At 38.1% G+C, this 25123-nt stretch overlaps 4 protein-coding genes across 6 annotated transcripts; 1 reads left to right on the plus strand and 3 right to left on the minus strand.

The window, feature by feature from the left end:
* Window positions 9-1411, minus strand: LOC105165037. Its single transcript, XM_011083913.1, has 2 exons — window positions 1226-1411; window positions 9-482 (listed from the first exon to the last, which is right to left on the minus strand). Exons 1-2 carry the CDS (start codon window positions 1409-1411, stop codon window positions 9-11), a joined length of 660 nt encoding a protein of 219 aa, XP_011082215.1.
* On the minus strand, window positions 7077-9234 carry LOC105164610. Its single transcript, XM_011083299.2, has 2 exons — window positions 9031-9234; window positions 7077-7939 (listed from the first exon to the last, which is right to left on the minus strand). Exons 1-2 carry the CDS (start codon window positions 9095-9097, stop codon window positions 7335-7337), a joined length of 672 nt encoding a protein of 223 aa, XP_011081601.1. The 5' UTR covers window positions 9098-9234; the 3' UTR covers window positions 7077-7334.
* LOC105164612 lies at window positions 9292-12271 on the plus strand. Of its 2 annotated transcripts, none has more exons than XM_011083302.2 (7): window positions 9292-9634; window positions 9834-9873; window positions 10573-10643; window positions 10972-11066; window positions 11278-11345; window positions 11711-11821; window positions 11969-12271. In XM_011083302.2, the coding sequence occupies exons 1-7, from the start codon at window positions 9439-9441 to the stop codon at window positions 12099-12101; spliced, it is 714 nt and encodes a 237-aa protein (XP_011081604.1). In that variant the 5' UTR covers window positions 9292-9438; the 3' UTR covers window positions 12102-12271. The 2 variants fall into 2 exon arrangements, with proteins under 2 accessions (XP_011081604.1, XP_020550084.1); XM_020694425.1 differs by having other exon boundaries at window positions 9497-9634; window positions 9815-9873.
* Window positions 12485-20933, minus strand: LOC105164611 (F-box/LRR-repeat protein 15-like). 2 transcript variants are annotated; one of them, XM_011083300.2, is made up of 18 exons: window positions 20759-20933; window positions 20001-20419; window positions 19114-19294; window positions 18893-19025; window positions 18329-18428; window positions 18050-18247; window positions 17705-17975; window positions 17507-17605; window positions 17315-17403; window positions 17139-17238; window positions 16837-17007; window positions 16199-16351; window positions 15792-15952; window positions 15472-15670; window positions 14765-15228; window positions 14608-14671; window positions 13153-13239; window positions 12485-13034 (listed from the first exon to the last, which is right to left on the minus strand). In XM_011083300.2, exons 2-18 carry the CDS (start codon window positions 20402-20404, stop codon window positions 12954-12956), a joined length of 2955 nt encoding a protein of 984 aa, XP_011081602.1. In that variant the 5' UTR covers window positions 20405-20419; window positions 20759-20933; the 3' UTR covers window positions 12485-12953. The 2 variants fall into 2 exon arrangements, with proteins under 2 accessions (XP_011081602.1, XP_020550083.1); XM_020694424.1 differs by having other exon boundaries at window positions 20001-20910.

A 25123-nucleotide genomic window follows, 5' to 3' on the forward strand; every position in this document is an offset into this window, starting at 1 on the left:
TTCCAAGGTCATGGTAGATTCTTCCCTTCCATGTCTTGCAGAGTATACGTTCCTTTCTTCCTGATCTCCACTACCTTGTATGGACCTTCCCAGGTCGGATCGAGCTTTCCAACATGCTTTGTTACCTCAACTTTTTTCAGAACCAGATCACCGACCTGAAAACTCCTTGATCGTACTCTTCGATTGTAACTTTTAGTCATCATGCTCTTATACCTCAATATCTTAGCATATGCACGATCTCTTCCCTCCTCGATCACAGTAAGATCGAAAGATCGCTCTTGAGAATTCTCCTTTGGTTCATATTGGACAACTCGAGTAGTTTCCTCCCTTATTTCTGCGGGTATAACAACTTTGCTACCGTAAAATAAGTAGAAGGGAGTTTCACCTGTAGCTATTTGTGGGGTCGTTCGACATGCCCATAACACTCCAAGTAATTCTTCAACCCACGCTCTTTTTGCTCCTTCCAACCTGGTCTTCAGATGCTGCACCAAGGTTCGGTTCATGATTTCAACTTGCCCATTTGCCTGCGGGTTTCCCACCGCTATAAAATTTTGTTGAATTTTTAACTCCTTACACCAAGCCACGATCTTCTTGCCTTGGAATTGCGTTCCATTGTCTGATACCAAGACTCTCAGGATCCCGAACCTATATATAATATTTTTCTAAATAAAATTTATTACCTCTTTTTCAGAGATTTTTGCCAAGGCTTCAACTCCACCCATTTGGAAAAATATTCAACAACAACAATTAAGAACTTCTTCTAAGCCACTGCCTGAGGAAAAGGACCAACAATATCCTATCCCCCACTGGTCGAAGGGGCATGCGACCTTCAACGTCTTTAATGGGGTCGTAGGGGAATGCAATAACCCAACATACTTCTGGAAACTTTCATATTTCTTAGCGAATTCTTTTGCGTCCTCCACCATAGTGGGCCAGAAATAACCTTGTCTCAGGATCTTCTGAGCCAACGATCTCCCTCCTGAATGGTTTCACAGTTGCCTTCATGTATTTCCTTCATCACATACTGCGACCTCTCACCATCCAAACACTTCAACAAAACGCCCTCTGGAGTTCTCTTATACAATTCATCTCTTAACATCGTGAAACAATTAGCTTTAAATTATAGCCTCTTTGCTGCGATCGGATCGCTAGAGAGTTCTCCACTTTTGAGGTAATGAATGAAAGGTGTTTTCCAAGAGTTCGTCACTTCAACTGCATTAATAACCTTTTCCTCTATCACCGGAACTGATTTTACCATGACAGTAATTTTTCTGTCCTTGACTCCTTCCATCATTGACCCAAACTTCGATAAAGCATCAGCTCTTGCATTTTCATCCCTTGGGATCTGGTTGATTGTACACCTGTCAAATTTGCCCATCATCTCCTTTACCTTCGCAAGATATTGCGTCATAGACCACTCTCGTGTCTCGTATGTACCATGTACTTGCATCGCGACCAACTGTGAGTCCGTGTAAACATCTACTTGTCTCACTCCTCCATCCCATGCCGTCTGTAGTCCTTGAATTAAAGCCTTGTACTCGGCTTCGTTATTGGTCGCTGGAAAGTTCAGTCTTACAACGATCTCGATCTCCACACCATCTGGGCCCTGCAAATGGATTCCCGCTCCCCCGTTCTTTGAAGTCGACGACCCATCAACATGTAGCAGCCATCTTTCATATTTTTCCTACTGCTCGCCAGCGAGTCGACCAGAAAGTCGGCAAATACTTGTGCTTTTACAGCACTCCTTGTCTGGAATTCTATATCAAATTCTCCAAGCTCAACCGCCCATTTAACCATCCGACCCGACGTATCTGGTTTCGACATAACCTGCTTCAATGGATGGTTAGTCAACACAACAATGGGGTGAGATTGGAAGTAAGGTCGTAATTTCCTCGAGGTCATGACCAAGGCCAACGCTAATTTTTCAATCTGGATGTACTTCTTCTCAGCCCCTTGCCACATTTTACTTACGTAGTAGACAGGGCTCTGCTTTCCTCCTTCTTCTTGGACCAACACCGAGCTGACCGCATTATCTGAAACTGCTAGATATACATACAACTTTTCTCCAACCATTGGGTTAGAGAGTAGGGAAGGGGTAGTCAAATACAACTTTAGCTCTTGAAGAGCTTTTTCACATTCACCATTCCATTCAAAATCATTAACCTTCCGCAAAATCTTAAAAAAGGGCAAGTTTCGATCAGCTGACCTGGCAATGAAACGATTTAACGAAGCGACATTCCCTGTCAGCTGTTGAACTTCCTTTATCGATCTAGGCGATCCCAACTGCAGGATCGCCTTTATCTTTTCTAGTTTTGACTCTATTCCTCGTTCGCTGACCATATAGTCCAGGAATTTTCCACCTCGCACTCCAAAAGTACACTTTGCTGGATTCAATTTCATCCCGTAAGCCCGTATGATGCTGAAGGTTGTTCCTAGGTGTGCCAGATGATCGCTTTCTTGCTTACTCTTCACCAACATGTCATCTACGTAAACCTCCATCGTGCTCCCTATGTGGTTTTTGAACATCTTATTAACCAACCTCTGGTAGGTCGCACCTGCGTTCTTCAATCTGAGCGGCATAACATTATAGCAGTAAACTCCTCTCTCAGTCACGAACGCAGTTTTTTTTGCATCCTCCTTTGCCATGAAAATTTGGTGATAACCCTGGTATGCGTTCATCATGCTGAACAATGCACACCCTGCAGTTGAGTCGACCAGAAGATCGATCCTTGGAAGTGGATATGGGTCATTCGGGTATGCTTTATTGAGATCGGTAAAGTCCGTGCACATGCGCCATTTTCCTGCGGCTTTCGGGACAATGACCACGTTCGAAAATCAAGTCATATATTGGATCTCTCGTACAAACCCAGCCTGCAGCAACTTATTCACTTCCTCCTCTATGATTTTATTTCGCTCGACCCCGAACATCCTCTTCTTTTGTTTCGCAGGCTTAACCTGAGGATCAATATTCAGTCTATGTACAATTACCTCAGGGTCTATACCTTTAAAATCTGAGGGATTCCATGCGAACATGTCATTATTGCTCCTTAAGAAATCGATCATTAGTGTCTCCATCTCTTTCGTCATTTGCGACTCAATGCGGGTCATTTTTTGAAAGTCTCCTGAGATCAGCTCCACTTCTTTGTATTCTTCTGACGGTTCGAGCCTCTCCATCCTTCCCCGCTTCACTTCCTCGCTTTGACTCATGTCTTCCTTTCTTTTCTCTTTCTTCGTTGCCTCTCCTTGCTTTATGGCCAAGTTATAACAGCCTTGCAGCTCACTGGTCGCACTTCACCTCCCCTACCTCATGTTTTGTAGGGAACTTCATCTTTAGATGATACGTTGACACCACTGTCTTAAATTTGTTAAGTCCTGGTCGCCCCAACACCACATTATATGCAAATGGGCTATCCACCACCAGAATTGTACCATACACGTCTTCCTTTTAGGTTCTTCACCTAGGGAAATAGGTAAATCTATCACTCCCTCAGGCACGACCTCACTTCCTCCGAACCCAACCAAGGGTGTTCGAACCGGCCTCAACTTTACGTCTCCTAACTCCATCTTTCTGAGAACATCAATAAAAATAATGTCAACCGAACTACCATTATCTATCAATACCTTGTGTACCTGATAATTTGCTATATCTATCTTGATGACCATAGGATCATTCTGGTCAAGTACACTCTAGCTCAAGTCTTTGTCTCCAAAGATAATATCCTCCTGCTCTTCCACGTGCATTATTTGTTCTCCGTATCTAAACCTACTCTCCCTGGCATGCCTTTTCCTTGCCCTTGAAGAGTCTCCATTCGTTAGACCACCTGATATAGTATGGATAATCCCCTTTGTGGGTGCATTATCCCGAACCACATTCTTCCCCGCCTCGTCCTTTTGATGTCGCTCACAACTCGGCAATCTGCTCCGGTCTCCTGTCTCGGATCTTCTATCAATCAAGTGTTTGAAGTATCCTTGTCTTACTAACCTCTTGATCTCGTCCTTCAATTGATAGCAATCCTCCGTGTTGTGGCCTTTATCCTTATGAAACCTGCAATACATATTAGAGTTTTTCTTCGCAGGAGTATCCCGCATTTTACCTGGCCATTGCAGCAGACCTTCCTTTTCGACCATTGTCATAACCTTCTCGCGGCTCGTGGTAAACGGAGTATACCTGTGATACCTGGGTTGGTAGGGTCCTCTCTGTTCTCTATCTTTCTCAAATTGCTGCTTTCCCTCTCTTGATTGTTCGCTCCTTGATCGTCCTGGGTCCCTTGTCCATTCGTTATCCTTCATGGCATTCATTTCTTCTTCATCTATATATTTCTGTGCCATCTCCATCAACTGCTAGGTCCCTGTTGGGGTTCTCGTGCCAATGCCGACACGAACGGACCCTTCTTCAAGCCATGTATCAATATGCTTACCATCATGTCTATCCATAAGTCCTGTACCTCCAACACCTCGTTATCAAACCTTCCCATAAAATTTTTTAGCATTTCATCCTCCCTTTGTCTGATCGTGAAAAGATGAGTGGACGATCTCTTCGCTTTCCTTTTACTCGCAAAATGAAAAGAGAACTTATGAATTAACTGTTCATATGAATCGATCGTTCTACTTCCTAGGCTGGTAAACCATTCTTGTGTCTTTCCCTTCAAAGTGGTCACGAATAACTTTGCCTTAATCGGATCAGTCTGACCATATAAGTTCATAACCAGGTCAAAAGCTGCTACATGTTCCCTAGGATCTTTACTCCCATCATACTTGGGGAGATCCAGGAATCGAAAACTGCTATCAACCACCTCCAGCAGGATCCTGTTGGTAAAAGGCGAGCTCCTATTTTGAGATACAATTTCTCCTCTCTTCTTCAGCTCTTCTATCTGCTTCCCTAGCTTTTCGATCTGTCAGCTAATATTATCCACATTTGCTCGCGAGATTCCCGGCTGCCTGGTAGTCGTTCTCTTACTGGTTACCTCATTTGACATGGTCCTTTCGGAGCCTTTTTCAGGCACCCTCGAGACCTCTCGTCTATGCTCCATCTCCGTTTCCTAGAATAGCTGCCTCTTTGCTCCCTCTCTAGCTGGAGTCACAGTTCTTTGTTCATATTCTACTATTGCTTCCTACTCGCTTCCTCTATCATTCGCTGCAATTCCACCCTTGATACTTGTATCATTGGCTCTTCTTCTCTCCTTGGCGTCTCCTCCACATGCTGGTCTCGCCTGGATGACCCTTCCATTTCTAGTTTATGTTCTCAATTCCCACAGATGGCGTCAAAATGATGTAGGTTGCACAAAATCCGGATCGTGTTGCGGAAACGGGTCCCAAAGTCGGGTCGCTAGATCCTTCTTTCGAGCTACCTGTTAATGGATCCTGAGAACAAAGTAAACGTAAAACTAGTCGAGTAGCCCTCAGCGATGGCCCTCCGATGCCTAAGTTAGAAATGTGGGGTCGAAAAATATGAGGTCGAAGATAAAGTGAGTCAAATGAGATCAGAAAATGGCAGTAAATAATAATAAAATGTGTCCCTGAATAATCATAAATGAAGATATTTATAGTAGTACGGTACCCTTTGCACTTGTGACACATAGCACCAGTAAGAGCTTGCCACGTCATCTATCCCAAAGGCTGCTGCAATGGTTGATTTTTGGCCTGGTCAAATGGGTCCCACTTGGTCAGTTATATAACATAAAAATACCATAAAATACAGGGGTATTTTGGTAATTAAATAAATCTCCCTCATCAATCACTAACTAATTTTCACGGTATTATGATAATTTTGATCTTGTAAATATATTGCACACATACTATATAGATTTCACAGTTAGTAGTTTATGTAAGACAAAATCGTGTTACGATTAGAAAAGAGAAAGTATAGACCATATACGCAAAACGCATTAGTAAAATCGATATAAATTATTTCACCCTCATACTTATTATATATTTATTTTTGGCACTTTTAGTTTACAAAGTAATAATTGTATTTTTCTACATGATAAAGCATGAGCTCCTGTTAACTACATACTTTTAATGTGAATGGAAAAAATATGTGTAGTAGGAAAATCTTTACCACATAATTCTAAAATTGAAGTAGTCGATCAGTAGGAAAGTTGGGAGAAGTGCAGATTGTCCAACAATTGAAGTAGTTTCATATTCATTTGATTTGCATGAGCAGAAAGAGTGGGGGTGGAATTTTGGTGTAGGCATTTATGCTACCTGAGAAAAGGCAACTCAATACTTTATTCAATATGGAAAACAATTCATTTTAACATCCTACTTTTATCACTACTGCTGTTTATTCTTTTTTTACTTTATATATTAATTTTTGGAATAATAATAAAGCCAATTCACAAGCCTCCAACTTCATATTAGTCAAAATTATTGATGAGTTAATATAGTGTTTTCTTGACCAATTCTTACCTTCTTGTGGTTCATTTCGTTCATCACTTAAACTCAATTTTGGCCATTTGTCCTCCGAGATAGTCCAGCGTTTTGAGTTTCAAGATTTCTAATTCGGGGATTTTATTCAAATTTTCTGTGGGTTTTGGAGTAGGGATAAGTACGTGTGATTCATTTCATTCATCATTTCAACTCATTTCTAGGCCATATGTTCCCTGGGGTAGTTCAATCGATTTGAGCTTTAAGTTCTCTTGTCAGAGATTTTGAATTCGAATTTTGGGTGGGCGCTTGAATAGGGACGAGTGCGTGTGCATAAATAATTCATTTTTTTTTTTTAAAAAAAAAAGAAACAATCATTCTTGAACATTTGTTGAATGAGAAATGAAAAACCAAAGTCAATGAAAATCTACTCATAATATACTCATGCAATTGTCATATACGGCAAGATGTGGATCATAGAATTGAAGCCAGCTAAGGGTTGGTCCCATTGCAACTTTCAAGTTAGTAGTTAGTACAAGAAAATCTCCTTTTCTTTTCGATTTTTCCAAAGTGGGAGCTTTTCGCTTCAGCAGTCACCATTACAGCACCAAAGTGTCCACAATCGAAAAAGAGGAGGCAAAAAAGTTTGGTATGACTGCAAATGCCTCCTTTCATACTACTGCTTCTGATAGTAAGAGGGATATGAAGCATTCTGCAGAAGCTATAATTCATGTACCTTTTACCAATACAACTGCAAATGAATATATGCACATCGTCAAAAGTTTGAGTCAGTGATTGCTCAAAACTCACAAAACATGGCTAATTCTGTCTTTGCCCAAAACACACAGCATTCACATTTCACACCGCAAATGGTACAAGAATAATGACAATCTTAGTATGAAAAATATACTCAATTGTGATATTTGCACACTTACAATCAAGAATGTATAGATCAAGCAACTGTAACATCAAATTCCCAATGCATAAGCCAGCACGATCAAACCTGTCAGTGCAATTGGCCAAAGATGAAAGGTTCTGGACAAAGCAATGGCGCCACTACAGTCATCATTGGAACCACTAAAGCATCCAGGTCGACTTATCTTGGCAACATGTCCTTCCAACACAAAACTGTTGTTTGATTTCCCATTGCTAAACAGCACGCACCAAAAATAGGGTCCACCACCATCTGAGCCACTCACAGCAGCACCGACCTCCAAGTGGTTCTTGCTTTGGAGAATTTCGATGCTCTTTTCATTTTTCATCAGGATCTCTGAAAATGCCACTGATGGCTTGACATAATTAGACTGGCATCCAAGTAGACGACCCGTAATCGGGGTAAGGGTTGATATCTCAACACCGCAGTTAGGAGCAAAAGTATCAGCAAACTCAGAGTCGGCAGGTTTTTTGGCATTTGGTCCCCCAACTGCACCACACTCGCCTTGGTATGCTTTGATGTATTGGAGAGCAATGCATGCAAGGCCTGGGTTGCTGTACAGGGATGATGATTTACTTGCGGTTCTATTGCTGTTAATTGCAGCCACTAGCTGATCAGCAGGGTTATCTGTCACTTTATCTGTTTTTCAACCGTAAAACCGACAAGTTTGTTTGAGACGGTGCAATATGGAGAAGATATTTTGCATCAAAATATAGAAGGTTGGGAAAACAAATAGGCAGGTATATAACTTCATTATTAAGAAATGCATCAGCCACAAGTTTTGAGCTTGTTGCCTGTCTTTTTTTCTCTTCAAAAATCACTTTTTAACCATTGCTTGGGATTGAGTCTCTTATGTTCGCGCATAAGATAGATGACCGGAGTGGAGACGTTAAAATCTTCTATGCCCTTGTACTAACATCGGAAGCACAGGGCAGATTTCATCATTTACAAATAGCAACAGAAAAGACAGATTAACGCAATTCGTGGAAATTACTAACATTCACAAATTTGCAACAAACTACAGCATGAAAGAACCATAAATGGAATAGTGGACGGAAACAATACTAATCCAAGTTTTAATGACGAGGGCATGAAATTTCCGACAACAAAACTTTAAAATGATGTCAAATGCTTATTCTAAGAAACAAAAAAGAAAAAAAGAATCGGCACATTAACACACTCCAATTAGCTTACAGGAAAATGCTTCAATAAAGGATGTCTTTATGACATATCTAACTGCACTAGTTTATTCTTCTCCAACCCAGACAAGAAGTCAGGCTTTCTGGTTCAAAGAAAAAAAACCAATTAAACATCAAATCGCAAATAATTAGTATTAGCTCGCATAAAAGACTAGTTGAAGATTCAAGAGCAAGAAGCAGAGCTCCATATGATCAATATCCCCAAACAAAAATCCTCTTGTTGTATTCAACTTCTCAACGAGTTTGGTACTCCAAAGACACAGATTTCTTAAGATCTCCACAGAATTGGCTAGCTCAAAAAAGCCTAGTAATAAATGACAGTAAAGATCCCAATAGCAAAGAATTGCAGAAACGCAGAAAACCCAAGCCTAGTAACACATAAAGTAACAATATCAACACTATCCTTCTGTTTCCAATACCCCTTTAGAATCTACACTCTGGCATTGCAATATATAATTAAGCAGTTCATAAATGAAAATCGAGTCCAAGATATTCTCGCAAGAGAAGGAAGTATATGAGAAAAACTCTTACTTTGAACACTGGCAGAAGCTGAAATGAAGAGAATGGCAAGAACAAGAACCCATATGCTGCTTGCCATTGCTGTAATTTAGAGAGAAACAGAGAGCAGTTGAAGAGTTTTTCGTTTGCTGCGAAGGAAAGGGAACTTAAGCTGAGTATATTATGGTTATTGCATTTTTGTCTGCTTGCTTCCATCTGAGGGTCTAACTAAAATGGGCACCGACAAAGATGTAATAGCGAGGATACAACTACTCTTCACAACTTGCTCCCTCAAGTTAGTTGAATTTTCAATCTGCCCCTCGAAAGAGTGACCCTTTGCAAATATAGACGAATGGTAAATATGTAACTACACTTAACGAGGCCGAAGTGGAACTGGATAAGGCCTCCATTGTCTGTTCCCCTATACTTCCCGCCCGCGAAATGACCACCTCCACCGCCAACGTCGCGGCCACTGCGAATGTTCCCTTTTCACGTGCCTCGAGCTTCACGATGAAGCCAAGACGGCGGTTTTTTAGCTCTGGAGTGAGGTGCGCATCGTCCCCGTGGAGGACGCGGGAGAGCAGACGATCGGTTTCTTTGTCAATCGTTTTTCTGCACTTCTTCTCCCTGTCTAAAGGTGCGCCTATCTGCCCGCGAATTGCTTTTATTTATTTATTTCTTTATGAAATACGTTGCTTTATCTTGCGCGTTTTTACTTATTTCTATCTGTTTTGTTCTGTTTACATCATAGTTATGCTTACAAATATAGAGCAACCGCAATTGCCTCTTTGTTTTACCTTTTCCCTGTTCTGACCAGGTTTTTTTGGTAGCTGCAGATGCAATGGGAGTCAGCATTTTGGACAAATATATGAAAAAGTATGGATATGTCTTTTTTGTTGTATGTGTTTATAATTTGTAATCCGAATATTATAATATTTGCTATTAGATGCTTCACATTATGGTGACATGCGGATATGTCGATGCCAGCATGAATTTTGGTCGAATTGTATGCTAGTTACACAGAATTATAAAGGTGATATTAATTGTCATCGTGCACGGAACTTGCTGAATGAATTTTGTCTTCTGTGAAATTTAAATTCCTTCAAGGTCTAGGATAGCTGTATATAAGTTGGTTTCGCGTTTCGCTGCAGTTGAAATCCAAAGAAATTTTTCATTTTGATTTTGTAGCAAGGTTGTGAGACGTGTATTCCTACCAGCAACTATTGTCCTGTTTCATCATTAGTCTGAAAGGATTTAGTTTGATGCTTATTCTTTCACGTTCTCATAAAAGAAGCCTAAACTCAAGTCAATGGATTGAACATAGGATGGTATTTGGCTGCAGATTGATTGAAACACTGAACGTTATAATTAGAATGGAGAGCACATGCTTGTTCGTGTTAATAAATTTGTGAAATTGATGTTGAACTTTTTGCTTCAATAGCTTGTCTAATTCTCAGTTCTTACTGTTGTTTGAAATTTCATTCGAGATTTTGAGACTGCTTCATGGATAGCCTTTCTCAGTACATAAAATTCTTCTCCTTTCTACTCCTAATAATTTCATGAACTTTTATCTAGGAAAAAGCTTGACCCGCTAGAGGCTTATATACCAGCTGTTATATTGACCGAGTTGCAGATTAAGGAATTAGGTAAATCTCCTTGAGTGGTTTATTTGGTCAGGCAATATTCATAAAAACATTTGGTGGGAATTAGACTGGGCCAGGAAATTGGTATTCATTTTTGCTATAGAGGGGTTGCAGGTAAAAATGTTTTTGCTGTGGCCCTTTTAAAATGCTTTTCTTGCCAGAATCCAAAGAACTTTGAGTAAGGACATATGTGTTTGCACTCCCATTACGTTCTCACGACTTATTTGCTATTCTTCTCTGTGTTTTCATGTACAAAATGCTGGTCTCTTTATTTATGGGGAGTAAGAAATATCATAGGATCTAACATCATGAATTATTACTTCTATGGTAGGACGATATCTCGAAGTTGATCAACCTAAATTTGCTGATTGCCGGAATCTTTTGAGATCTGGTCCTGCATCATCCTTGCGTGTTAATATTCGAGCAGTAAGTAAATGATTTTTATGATGTTTTTTCCTTTCTTTAATCAACTTAATCCACATTCCTAGTGGTGAGCTTTTCTACAAGGTATTTTATTGAGATACAGAATAAAATTGATTGTTTAGGTGCATTTCATCTCATACTTTGGTTAGTAAAACTAGGAAGGACAATTTGTTAGAAAAGGTTGGTCACAACTCTCTTTGTCCTCATTGTGCAGGTAGCACAATATGCCTCTGATGCTGGGAACGGTAACTCTGCTTTCAATGAGGTTGATCAGTGTCTAAGGTATCATTTCTATTGTTACTTTGATGCGAGATAAAATTAATTCTGTAGGTCTGAGACACTCGAATTTCTTGTAACTATACATGTGAGGAAGTGAGATTTAGCCCTAAGAATATCCTAGAGGCGAGTTCGATTACATGCTTGGATAGTATAAAGAAAGTAGACTCTTCCAAAGAAACCCAGTGCGGGAACTTGCTTGGGTTTATACGTCCCTGTGGTCGAAAATTGCCATCTCACGCACTTAATGTGTGGCGCTATAGATATAAAGGATGCTCCTGTGTGTGGGGATGCCAGTCCATATCGTTTTGCTCATCAAACCTTTATTAGATCAGGGTTTTACCATTTAGTTATTTTCTGAAAAATTGTAGAGCCTTGGAGGAACTTGATTCTCTGCTTTTGCGTGCATCAAGAAATGATTCGGGTACTTCAATTGAATCAATGAAAGCTAAAGTTGCTACTGCACTCGGTGCACTGAACAGGTAATTTATTCAGTTTAATATTTTCTTGTCTTTACTGAAGCTTGGAAAGTTGCACCAATATTTATATTTATGCTGCACATTTGTTGGCAAATGAGGTGGAAGTGGTTAGGTGTTTCATGTTCTGATAATGATACTCTCCTGCAATAGCGTCCTTCAAACTGTTCCAGAAGAAGTGCTGAACAAGGGGAAGGCTATGGCCAACGAATTCATCAATCCAGGAAATGATTTAGCACCTGATGAGCTGGACCCTGACCTAAAGAAGTTGGAATCAATACTGTGAATTACAGCTAAAATACAGAGATTTTAAGTATAAATCAAATGATTCTGGCGTGTTAAACATGAACTGGCATTTTGAGTATAGTTCAAATGATTCTAGAGTGTTGTGCATGAACTGGCAAATCTTGCCGAATTATCCTAATTTGTACCATTTGTACCGTTCTTTTTGACCAATTTCCCCGTCTACTTACATAATGATATAACAAATCTGGCCTGCAGTGTTATACAAAGCCCTGTGACGCTTATACTGCTTCTCAATTTCTTTTTTCTCTAGCCCAGCATTGTTTCAAATCTGCAAGGTTTGACAACCGCAAACCTGTCACAGAAATTCCTGGCATTTTTCAGATTGTTGTGGAAATAGTCACTGAATCCATGGACATCATAGTAAAGAATGTGGTGGTCCAAAGCTATAATTATATAACATTGTACATGATACACTAATATTCTTACAGTACGTCAGATCTTGTATGAATCAGAACACCATCCACACGAAATCCGAGTATCAAGTTGATACGTCGGAAGGCAGTATATTCGACCATAATCAACTGGTATAACCAAGATTAAGAACCTCACCCCAGTAGCAAATAATGTAAATTCAATAAAATACGAGTAATAGAATTCTGCTTCACTTGATTAACCAAGCATGTAATAATCAGATGAAAATACTACAAAATGACCTATGGTATCCTCCTCAGCAAGCATCTGATTCAAGCACCAAGGCGTTGAACACCACTCAGAAAATCAATATATATAATATTATATATATGCGACTCTAGCGGAAATGATCAATATGTTATGTATTGACTGTAAATACAAACTATGCTCAGTTCATGCTTCCATGTATTTTCCGTTTGGGTCATGGTGGTGCCAAGCTGCTGAAGATGCGTTTCAAACTCGGGCATGCCATGCGCAATGAACTCATGCTCAATGGAGATATCTGTCAAGTATAAGGAAAACTTATGCATTGGTTTACCTACAAATAGAAAGTTTTGGCCTAATATAATAATTATGTGTGAGCGTGTGTACAGAAGGGTCGGATGAAAACATGGTCTGACCTTTGGACAAAAGCGAACATCAAGAGTCTCCAGCATGTTACATTGCATTATGGCAGTTTCCACAGCATCCTCATCAATATTACACGACTAAGAGATTCCATATATGCACCAAAGTATAAAAAGGGATTAGAAAATGACATCATATATGTGGTAGCTTGACAATGTCAAAGAATAGTAAGATAATGCATCAACATAGTGGGGACTGGAAGTCTGGAACAGGGGGCGAAAATAGAATTCTCATTTGTATAAGCAATAAATGTGCTTAAAGTACATTCATCACTCTAAATCATTTTTTATCCAACAACAAAAGTTCACCCCAGTTAAAAATTGAAGGTAATTTCAAAAGCATAACAATTTAATTTGAAATACGACAAATAACATCATAACTATGGTGTACTCTATATATCTTAACTCAATCTATCCCAATTTGGACTCATTCAACCAAGTTCCAGCCCTGAGCTGGAAGAAGGCAGGCAGGGGTCAAAGACCACTCAATGTCTCAGAGGACCCTTCATAACATGCCTGCAATGGGAAAGCTCCTTAGTCGTGGATTAATGCATGACGGCAACAACCTCTTTCTGCCACTAGATAACGGGTATTTCTAGTCCTACCAATTCAATTTGAACTTCTTCCAACTGAATAACTGTTCTAGTTCATAATTGAACGACCTTTTTGTCCTTCTTTCCACACATCTTGTGATCCTGGACAAACAAGATACAACCTCTGCTGAACATTGCACCAAGGACCCTAGAACGGAATAAAGCTAAGTCTCACACTCCCTATGAAGCAGCTTGAGCATGAGAATGAAATGCACACAAGAGCCCAGAATGTCGCTTCTCAACCCTTTTGTTGAGGACTAATATATAATCATATTCAACAAACAAGTTCTCAGAGCAATTGGAATCTCGACGGAAGGAGTTAAGTTTCACAAGCAGGTTATACATAGCTCACAAATGCTTAGCACTCTACCTTGCCTTTCAGAATAAATAAAGAAAACTTTCTGAATCTGAGGGCTCAAAAATTTCTCATGATTCACACCACCATAAAAGAAGACTTTCAAGTCCAGATATCAACTTTATGTGGTGATATTAAAATTAAAAGGAAAATAAATGTTGCTCAGACCTACGCAGACACTCTGATAGACCACAGTGGCACGTGTATCCATAATGCCACCATTTTCTTTTTGGTACATCCAGACATAATATCTCATTTCCTAAAATTGTATTTCTCCCCTGAAAGTACCGCTTACTAATAATAATGATGCATCACTAACTGCTAACACTGCATTTATGGTGAAAAAATGAAAAGATACGTAAAAAGTTCACAGCCTCAACTCTCATTTAAAACATCATGCGCAACGTAGACAGGGTTCGACAGAGAGTCTTAACAAAACTCCCCAAATAAAACTTTACCTAGCAAGTAAGGCAGTATTTAAGAGTCTTGATAAAAACATACCTGAAGGAAAAGACTGGTCAATCTTGGACAGTCAAGCTTCAAAATTTCCAACGAGTAACAATTGCTGGAAGTTAAATATGAACAGTGATCAAGGAAGGGTACATTTAATATCTCATTATCGGAGCAACAAAATCATAAAACAGATAAACAAACATACCTCAAGTTAAGAAAAAACAAATTGCAACAAGATATATCAACTTCCTTCAAGTTTGAAGACAATGAGAGGTTTAATGATGATAAATGGAAACATCTGGCTGTTGGAGGGATAACCACCTTCTTGATATTCGGGCAACCAACACAGTTTAGGTTCTGCAGCAGGCGGCTAGGTTGGTCCTTAGACGGGAGGCCATTTTCCCGAGAAGTAGAGTCAAATGAACCGGAAAAGGTGCTGATTTCAGACAGTCCATCATGAAATCCCCAATCCAGATCGTGCATATTGACACAACCGTTCAAGCTGACATGAGTTAAATGCATACATCCAGCAAGCAGCTCCTCTATTGCGGACTGGCAGAGTGTCCCATAGGACAAGTCCAGTTCACAGAGGGCTGGTAGAGCACCACCTTTGTAGAGAGGCTCCAATGATGTGTCACTAAGATACTTACATGCTTGCAATTTTAGAACCTATAAAATAAGTACTAATCAACATAACAGAAGAAGCATGTTCAGATAGATTTTGTAGGATTAACATACTGATCCTTCGGGTTAATTGTCAAAAATCCCAGACCCCACTCTATCACGTTTTGACGACGCAATAGAATAAACAACATAACTATTGAATAACGTGGCTGGCAAAATATCCAAATGGATATAGAATAATTATCCATCTCAAAAAATAAAGATGCGGAAACAAATGCAACAGAGTACCTTTAGATACAAACAGGAGTCAAAAACAGGCTGCAGATTGACTAAAAAGGTATAGGACAGATCCAGGTAGGTCAAGTGGGGAAGGCAGCGCAAAGACGAAAGCCCATCAGGACCAACAGAGGGGCATGACATCAACACCAATGATTCAATAAGCGGGCACGAAGATGTTGTAGCAGCTAAGCAGTCATCCTTGAGCTGGCTGCACAGATCAATCAAAGAAAGATAACGGTTAGACATAATGATGAACAGACGATTGAGTATCACTTCCAGAACAAGCAGGAAGGATCTCAACACCCATGATTACTACAACGCAAAATCACCTGCAGAAAGATGCATCCAAAGAAGTGAGAAGTGGGCAATAGATCAATGCTTCAGATAATACACCACACCCCTTCAATTCAAGTGAAACCATAAGTGGTGCTTCAACATGGAGCACATTCAATTTGGGGCAAATGCCCAAATTCAAGGACCTAAGACCAACCTGCAATGGATTTTTTAAATAATTGGAAGTATGATAAGCAAAAGGCCAATCAGTGTATCAGACAGCATCTGATACACTTGGAGAAAATGTATTAACCACCAGATATGGAAACAGAAAATGAGAACGATTCAATTCCTGAGTTCTTCTCAAGGGAAATTTAGATTTAAAGGCTTTAAGGCAACCATTAAACATCATGGACTTCAACCGAAGCAGGTGAAATAAAGAGTCAGTAAGATGATCACTTACAGGTGAAAATGAAGCCCTCTCAAGATGGTCACAACCATCTAATGAGACATGCTCCAGGTAAGGGCATCTGAGTTCAAGAGAAGTTATTGCACGGCAACCAGCAAGTGACAAACTGACTAAAGATGTACTGCAGAAACTCACTGCTGTCAAACTCTGACAAAGAGTTATAGCAACAATCAGATAAAGAAAGAATGAGTACATAAAAATGCATTGAATTGAGCTTGTAACATAGGTTAAGAGATGATAGTATGAGATTGATTGGCTCAAAAATCAAGTGAAGACCATTTGTCCAACAGCTTTAACCATTCCAGAAGACAACTCTTTTTCAGATCTCCAATTAAATTTTGAAACCTAAATTTCTAAATCACCTATGATAAATTGTGATACGACATTCCCATTTCCCGAATTTCTATCAAACAGAAGAATATCTATTTTTTCTTCTGTGAACAAAACTAGCTTTAACTGACAGTATGTTACTGCGCTCCATTAGGACAAAAATTGATACTCTCAATTATTTAAGTGCCGAGAAATTTATCAAAAATTATCTAAATCTTCCTTTCAACAACAGTTGTAATACAAGAGGGCACAATGTAATTCATTAAGCACTAAAAGTAAACAGGAAAATTCCAATTACAGACCTCACAACTATCAAGCACTAATGATCTCAACAAAGGACAGCCTCCTCCTGTGCTGAAAACTTCGCAAATGGAGTTGGTCAAAGACTCGCATTCAGTAAGGTCTACTTCTTGCAAACTTTGGCATTGCAGTGTTAATGTTGTCAAGCTTTCTTGCTTTTGCAAGACCAGTTTCTGCAAGTAGATTTTAAGCTAAATTACTCCTATGATTTCCATTAAAGTAAGTTTTAAAAGATAAGCATTTCTTTCACTGAAAGAATCACAATGTGATTAGGAACAATGTATTTGATTAATAAAAGACATACTTTCAGCGCATTTGATGTAATACTGATTCTCTGGAGAGAGGCGCAATTAGAAACTGTGATGGAGGATAGCACACTGCTTCTTAAATTTAAATCAACAAATCTGCAAATATGGAAGTAAATAGTCATTCTCTGGAAAAGAACAGATGTTAAGCCTTGAAGTGCACGAGTAGACATACTTCCGGCAATGTACGAGCCTTATGTTCTTCAGGCGTGGCAGATCCAAAGATACTGACGTCAACAAACTGCAATTATCAAGCTCAAGAACCTACATATATCAGCAAACTAGGATAATTACTAACTATAATCAAATCATAATGTCCTCACAATTAGGAAATGATAAAATACTCGAGAAGTTTTTATATTCAAACCTCAAGCATATAACTAGAAGCTATAGCAGCCATTGAAGCAGACGTTATACCCTCGCAGCTATGAAGCTTAAGAACAGTCAACATTGGAAGTCTCACGGTCTTCAAAAGGTAACTTTAAGTTAGATGGCATATAAATATACAAATACCGGAAGTAAGCGAAATAACAATAATAAGAATAAGTTAAAACGAATATCTCACTTCAAGAGATATGTTTGGGCAGTATGAAGCATCAAGAATATGGAGATTTCCACAAGTCATCGCTATTTCTCGCAGTGTCTCATCGCTGACACATGAGCAATTGGACATGTCCAAGGATTCCAAGAGTGGGCATGATGTGGCTGCTGAACGGATTGCAGCATCTGAAAGCTTGTGACAGGAAGCTATATCAAGCTCTCGCAGAAGGGGGCAATTAAGAACTGCATGAGGCATACTACTGCGCTTGAGGGACAAGGTTTCAAGCTGGGGGCACCTGTACAAACCAATGGTTCATAAAATAATGGAAGAGTAACAATGATTTTGAAAACAAGACAAATGATTTAGCACCTGATAGAAATACGGAGCACACGGCATTTCACTATCTGAAGATCATGCAATCTATCATGGTAAATGGGAATTTCCTGAATTCCATTACCCAAAGTAGCGTCATTGATGGTTAAACTCTTCAACATGTGGCAATCTGTTAAGGCTTGGAAAAAGGTCTCGCCTAACTGGCCTTTGCCCAGAGTTAAAACCTCAAGATTTCTGAGACAAATCCAAGGATCAAAGGCGAGCTAAACATTACCAAGAATAAGATTGTAAGACATTAATCAAAATCTAATTTACCTCAATGAAGAGATGGCCTTCATCACAAGAGGATGGATAGCAGGAGCACCATAAATATTTACTGCAGTAGCGTTAGGATACCGCCGGCACATGTCATCAACTAAGCAACAACTAACCAAAGTCAGTTTCTACAGGGGATCAAAAAATTAAGAAAGAAGAAGCTGTCAGCCAAATGGAAGGAGAGAACATTCCCTTCCTTCCTACAAGCCAATAAGCAATTGCTGCCAAAATGAGTAATTACATTACAAGTGTGTAGTACATTGCCATAAAGTACCTACTTAGCACATGGATACATGGATCCTCCAATAAAGCTTACAGGAGATATATTGCAATCGAAAATTTGGCCAAGCACACACAGATTATTGGGACCAGTTTCATAAAAGGATACAATTTCTCCAAATTATAGATATCATAGACCGTCCGTGAGGCTTGTAGATCTCTCCCAAGAAGCCTTGAATTCATGGTCTATAATCCTAATTTGGGCCTTTTGTCAAATATCATCAGCCACTATCCTAACATCATTAAACTAAACGTGCAAGACTATAAAAATAAAATGACACTCACATTGCTGCACAGATATGAATCGATTCTCGAAATTCAAGTACCGCCAGAAATCTTCATGAGAACTTGCATCTCTCCACTGCCTGCAAACTCTTGCTGCTCGACAAAGATCAATGTGATCCAAGAAAGTGAAAACCTATAGCAGATGGCAATATTAGGAATGAGTCATCATCTAAAACAAACCAAATCAAACCAGTTTCATATGCTTCAATTATGAAACCCACCATATGCAGTAAGTCATCAGTAAGATCCATCCGAACCTCCGAAACTGCTATTTTTAAAGTATCATCACGATTTCTAGCATTGCCTCCTGCAATGCTAGAATCAGGGAGATCCTCATCACCAACCTCCTCATGCACGGGAGCAAGGTCATGAATTTCATTTTCAAAATTAGTGCCCCAATCCCTGAATAAGGGAATAAGATTAAGACAAGGCTCATGGTTTTCATAAGTAAGAACAAGTATTAACCAAAAAATACGCAACCAGGGATACAGTTGCAACAGCCCCAACCATGCCGGGCTTGAAAACCCTCCAGCTGGAACACCATGCATGAGTATATTAGGACGAGGGATACTTTGCAAAACACATGATGATAGGGCAAGGCCTCTTCAATGGTGCAGAGATAACAGTTCTCAAACCCAAACCACACATATTTTCACAACTCAGCCAATTTTCAATCTCAACTTCCATGTTCCAAGAAAAGCTATGGAGATTGGTGCAACAGCTAACAGAATAAAAGGAAGCATACTCTCTGCGCTTTTCAACCATAGGAAGAATCTCAAACTCATTGAAGTGATGGGACTAGAATGATGAGAAAATGGTTTCGGTAATAAAAATACTAAAGTTCAGTTCATTTCGACACAAAAAATAATAATCCAACATACTTTTGCACACCCTCGGATGTGCAGTTAGACCAACTACCACCTACCAGAGTAGCCCCACAAAAGTTACATCTCAATCACGAAATTCAGCTAACAATCAAATTCAAAAATTAAGCTGCTGGCATATGCAAATTACATGGAAAGACATGCGGCAATGCCCGAGCCCCAGGCACACCCCACATACAGGGATAGATAGATAGAAAAAGAGAGGAGGGAGAGAGAGGTCTCACAGAGAAAAAGAATGAACTTTGGGCCGTTTATTCTGTATATCTCGATCACAATTCTCTCTTCCTGTAGCAATCATTGATGAAGATGAACATGAAGACTCACCACCCAACCCCAAATTCAAATTAACATCCAAGTTCACCCCTTGGCTTCCACTACCACCACTGGCAGAATGCCTTGACCCAATTATCCACTGCAAGAAGTTGTCACTTTTTTCGTTGAAATCGACATCAACACCAAACCCTTCGTTTCTCTCATTCCCATTTGCTCTCTCACCACTTGCCTGTAGCCTTAACCCCTCCCCCTCAGCACCACCGCCACCAACATTGTGAAAAGTAGGCCAAAAACCTAATTCAGAATCATCGGTCTCCATTTCCTCGGGTTCAGTCCCCCAAATGTCCTTCCTCATTGTGCTCTTTACCGTCTTACAACAATAAAAATAATATAAATTAGTAGAACTGATATTATTATCTTCCTCTTCTCCTCCAAAACACAGAAAAGGAAAACACCGTATCTTCATACACACGAAAAAGCTCCTGACTACTTCACTAACCCTAGCTAACCAGTCCACATGTTTCACCCAGAAACGGCCCTATTTCACCAAAAAACCCTAAAAATCATAAACCGTCGACCAACATATTAGGAGAAGCGAAATTTAGGTCTCCATTTGTCCCCTCCCGCTTCACAAGTACGGAGAAATTGGGGGAAAAAAAGAAAAAGCAAATGATTATGTACAAAACCATATATATAGGCTAAAACAGACCGGATCAGATGAAATTAGAGCAGCGGCAAAGCTCCCTACTGCAAAAAGATGGGCAGCAATGGAGATTTTTGTTTTCCTTCCTTTCTCCTCTTTTCCCCCTCTCCTGCGAAAAAGACTTTGAGATCTTTGCTTACTTGTTCTCGGAAATGGTATTTCATACGGAGTTTTAGGGCCTTTTCAGGAATTTTATGATTTCTTCCTTAATTTTGTGAAACCAACGTAGCCCGAGGTCACGCTCACGCTGCTATTTAGGACACATACGCATTCAATCCTTCGGCCCATAATAATGGGCCCATTACTGTCCACTTACTTATGTCTTATTGGGCCGGCCCAGTACGACTTCTTACCCCATTATTGATTTAACTAATGCAACTTATCTATACTGTTACTAATATTAAAAAAAGAATGGCTTCCATCCTCATAAATTGCGGTTTAACAACGCCATCAAAAATGCCTTATTCAATTTTTTTAAATTTTATATTAATTTATAAATTAATTTTTTTCTTTTTTTTTAATGTAATGTATCGATTTATATATTTTATTTTTATTTTTAATATATTTTAAAATATAAAAATTTATTTATTTTGTACACACATAAACGGTTTGCTACGATAACTAATTTAAGATAGGCACAAAAATGTCCCCAATTATAAAAGTCGGCATATGCCATTTAAATCCCCAAAAAGAAAACTATAAGCTTTTTATTTAGGTGATGTTTTCTTTTACTAAATGTAATTTTATTATATCTTTCAATAAATTCAAATTTAAATATTCATTGTTCTAATATATTAATAATTTCAAATTAACAAACATATTCAAATAAAGCAACGAACAACAAACTGATATAAAAATAAACATATATTGACATTTACGAGCGATTATTAGACCGTAATTTTACTATTTTATTAATAATCCATTGACTTTAAATGGTATTGTCGATTATTCTAATTTTTATATTTTAGTAATACTCCATTGACTTTAAATGGTATTGTCGATTATTCTAAAAAGAATCACAAAGCAAATAGCATGTTAAAAATTTATATATAAAAATTACACGTATCATACACATAACAATAATATAGTTGTTAATAATAAAAAAAATATTTTACATACTTAACTTTAAAGCCGACTAAAAAAAAAATTAAAATTGAATAATGGTAGAAAGACAAGTGAACAAGGGCAAGTCAGGCTTAATAAGTAGAATCACATAAAAATATACTACACTACCACACTGTCGGTCTCTCGAGCAAGTGAAGTTTGGGAAATTTTAATTTAGATTGAATTTAATTAAATATATTTACGGTCTTATAATTAATATATAATTTAAAAAAATAATTAATTATATAGTGAGTATATTATATTTATTTTATAAATAATTTGATTGAATGAGATATGATTTTAATAAAAAAACAAAATTGATGATGGGTGAGATTGATTAAGGACAAGGTAAAGATGGAGAGCAGAAGATGTTTGGTGTGTAGAGCAGAAAAGTAGTGAGAGATGAAATGTAATTTACCAACAATTTTAATGCATAAGAATGATTACGAGATTTGAATTAATTGAAAGAACCCTGGTGAAGAAACATGTGGGCCCATAAAGCCCCATCAATGGCTGTAAAAACATGGTAAAATAAGATCCTCCGGTCCACCAAATCCTGGGCATGGTCAAGATCATTTATGGTGCATGAGGTGGCCGACACCATACTATTTTTACCTCACACTCACTCCTCATTCTCCCATGATTCAAATATGTTTGTGTGTTATTTTAGTATACTACTGTTGGGGGGGCTGGCTGTCCTGTCAGTAGTACCTTTTTGTCTTGCCTTCTTCCACTTTCATATATATATATATATATATGTGTGTGTGCATACTCATCAATCGATGATGGGCTCACCTCGTAGAAACAAAAAACAAATCCAAAGCCCATTCACTTAGTTCATTTTGGGCCCAAATTGTCGTTAAATTAGATTCTTGTGAATTTGGAGAAAGGCTTCTGGGCCTAGAGAGATATCCAACTGATAAGGGGCTTGTAATCTCTATCGAATTCGGCTTCTTCGGTTTAGATCTAACAACATTAATAGCCCAATAATTACATCCACGGCCCAAAATGATGATTTTTATTTTTATTTTTTTTAAAAAAATTAACGCAATTACCCCATACAAGGTATTAACATTTTGATTAAAGCGATTGAGTGGGGTGATTACAAAATCGGAATTATTCAAACTATTTGATTGAAGATAAATGCGTGTGTACATACACAAAAAAACCAAAAGAAAAGGCAAAAAGCGCAGCTAACTTGAACTGAAAAATAAAAAGGAAATGTGAGGCAGAAAAGTAAATGCGAGTCATGAATGATTAGGAAAAAAAGATTCCTAAAAGCGGGAAACGACAAGAAGCAATACAAGAATTATCAAACTAAAAAATATAAAATAAATAAAAAGAAAAGGGAAGAAAACACTTGGGTTCAGTAATTGGTGCCAAAAGATGTGCGTGGAAAAAGATTTTGGTGCACTTAAAACTACAGTTGTAAAGGAAAAACATAAGTGGCGACAAAAATATTATCAAACAATTATATATATATATATTAAAATTTTCCTAATTTTTGTGCAAATATTCATCATTTTAAACAACTGTTGAGGCCCCACTAAAAGAAAACAACTTTTCGTAATCATCATGCACAAAAACAAAAAGCTCCTTATCACCATTTTCAATATAAACTCTACCTCTACGCTCCACTTAATTCAATTTTTTATTTATTTTTTTCTAATATATATATATATATATATGTGGGGTTGTTGCATAAAAAGCCTAATATATATTGGTTTGTGGTCATGAATTGTTCATAATAGTGGGCGTTGATATAAATCGATCAGCTCAACACAAGATCAAAGCAATTCGAGTTCGCTTGACAAGAATACTAGAACGCTTAAATCATTTACCATAATATAGAATAATATTTCAAAGTATTTATAAGATATGACCATGTGTAAGGTGGTAATTATAGATTACGACATGTGTCGCTCTATCAATGCATGCTTCTAATTCTAGTTTTTTTGGATGGTCATCAAGTTGGGTATATTCGACATGTACAAAAAATATCCCGTCTTTATCTTACAAAGATATTTTAAATGTTTCTAGACATTTATATTTTATGCATTACATATATATATATATATGAACATAAATATTCATACTTTTAGTTGAAATTGTTTCAACATTTCTTAAATTAAACTATCTTTATCGGTCAATTTGATGTGAAATTCAAAACCTTTTTTCCAATTTAAAATATTTGAAACCACCGGACATCTAAATAAACAATTAAAATGGGGGGAAAAAAGAAGATTATCGCAATCTGGAGGTGAAAAAGCACGTCCATGCATGACACGAATACCGAGGACGTATGTATCTTTTGCATGAGTATATATGACACACTCACCGGTACACAAACGTATCCGATACTCTGCCTCGGACTGCAGTACGCAGAGCGGAAAAGGTGTATTTACTAACACGATTTTGGTTCATTTCAAAAGAAATCATCATCTTATCATTACCCAACCCATGTTTTACTCAAATATATGCAATTGCTTCTCCAAAAATTGCAATCTACGATCCCCTACACCTAATTAATTAAGTGCAATAATCCCACTACTCTATCTCTCACTTTCATACGTGTATTAATTTCTTTATATCTAATACACGATTATTTCTTTTTCTTTTCATTTCTTTTACAACAATTATAGATAATTAAATATGTAGAAATAAGGAATGTCAAATTAACACCTCTCATTGGATATTCGTTTGATTCAAAACAATAAATTTTTAATATGTTGGGCAACAATATTGATATCTAAAATTGATTCAATAATTTACAACCCCATTTAAATAATATCAAAATAATAAATGCCGATACATTGCATAAAATATAATATTTAGTCATAGTTACTTATTATGATTAAAAATAAATAGTATTTGATCACGACCACGTTTGTTTGCTGATCATGGTTTTGCCAGTCACGACAAATTTTTTTTATCATAAAAAATAAATTAGATTTTTGTATTAATTTTATTAATCATGATTGGTAATAGTCAAATATCACTTATTTTAGTATTGGATTATATCCGAGTGGTGAGCAAGAAATTATACGATATTGTTCAAACTTTTCTCTACTTTTGATGAGAAAGCCAAAAGGGGAAAAGGAAAAGATAAAAAGTGGAAGCTATAGAATTAGGTAAGGGGGGGTGGGGGGGGGAGGGGGGGGTGGGGGTGGGGGTGGATAAGCCAAGTAGATTTGATTTTTTGTTGCATGGAGGCATTAAGGTGTGTTTGCCCGAGGCCATAAAAAGCTCATAAAGCTTTTCTAGTTT

Source organism: Sesamum indicum, linkage group LG6 (genome assembly GCF_000512975.1).
Source record: "Sesamum indicum cultivar Zhongzhi No. 13 linkage group LG6, S_indicum_v1.0, whole genome shotgun sequence".
Taxonomy (NCBI): domain Eukaryota; kingdom Viridiplantae; phylum Streptophyta; class Magnoliopsida; order Lamiales; family Pedaliaceae; genus Sesamum; species Sesamum indicum.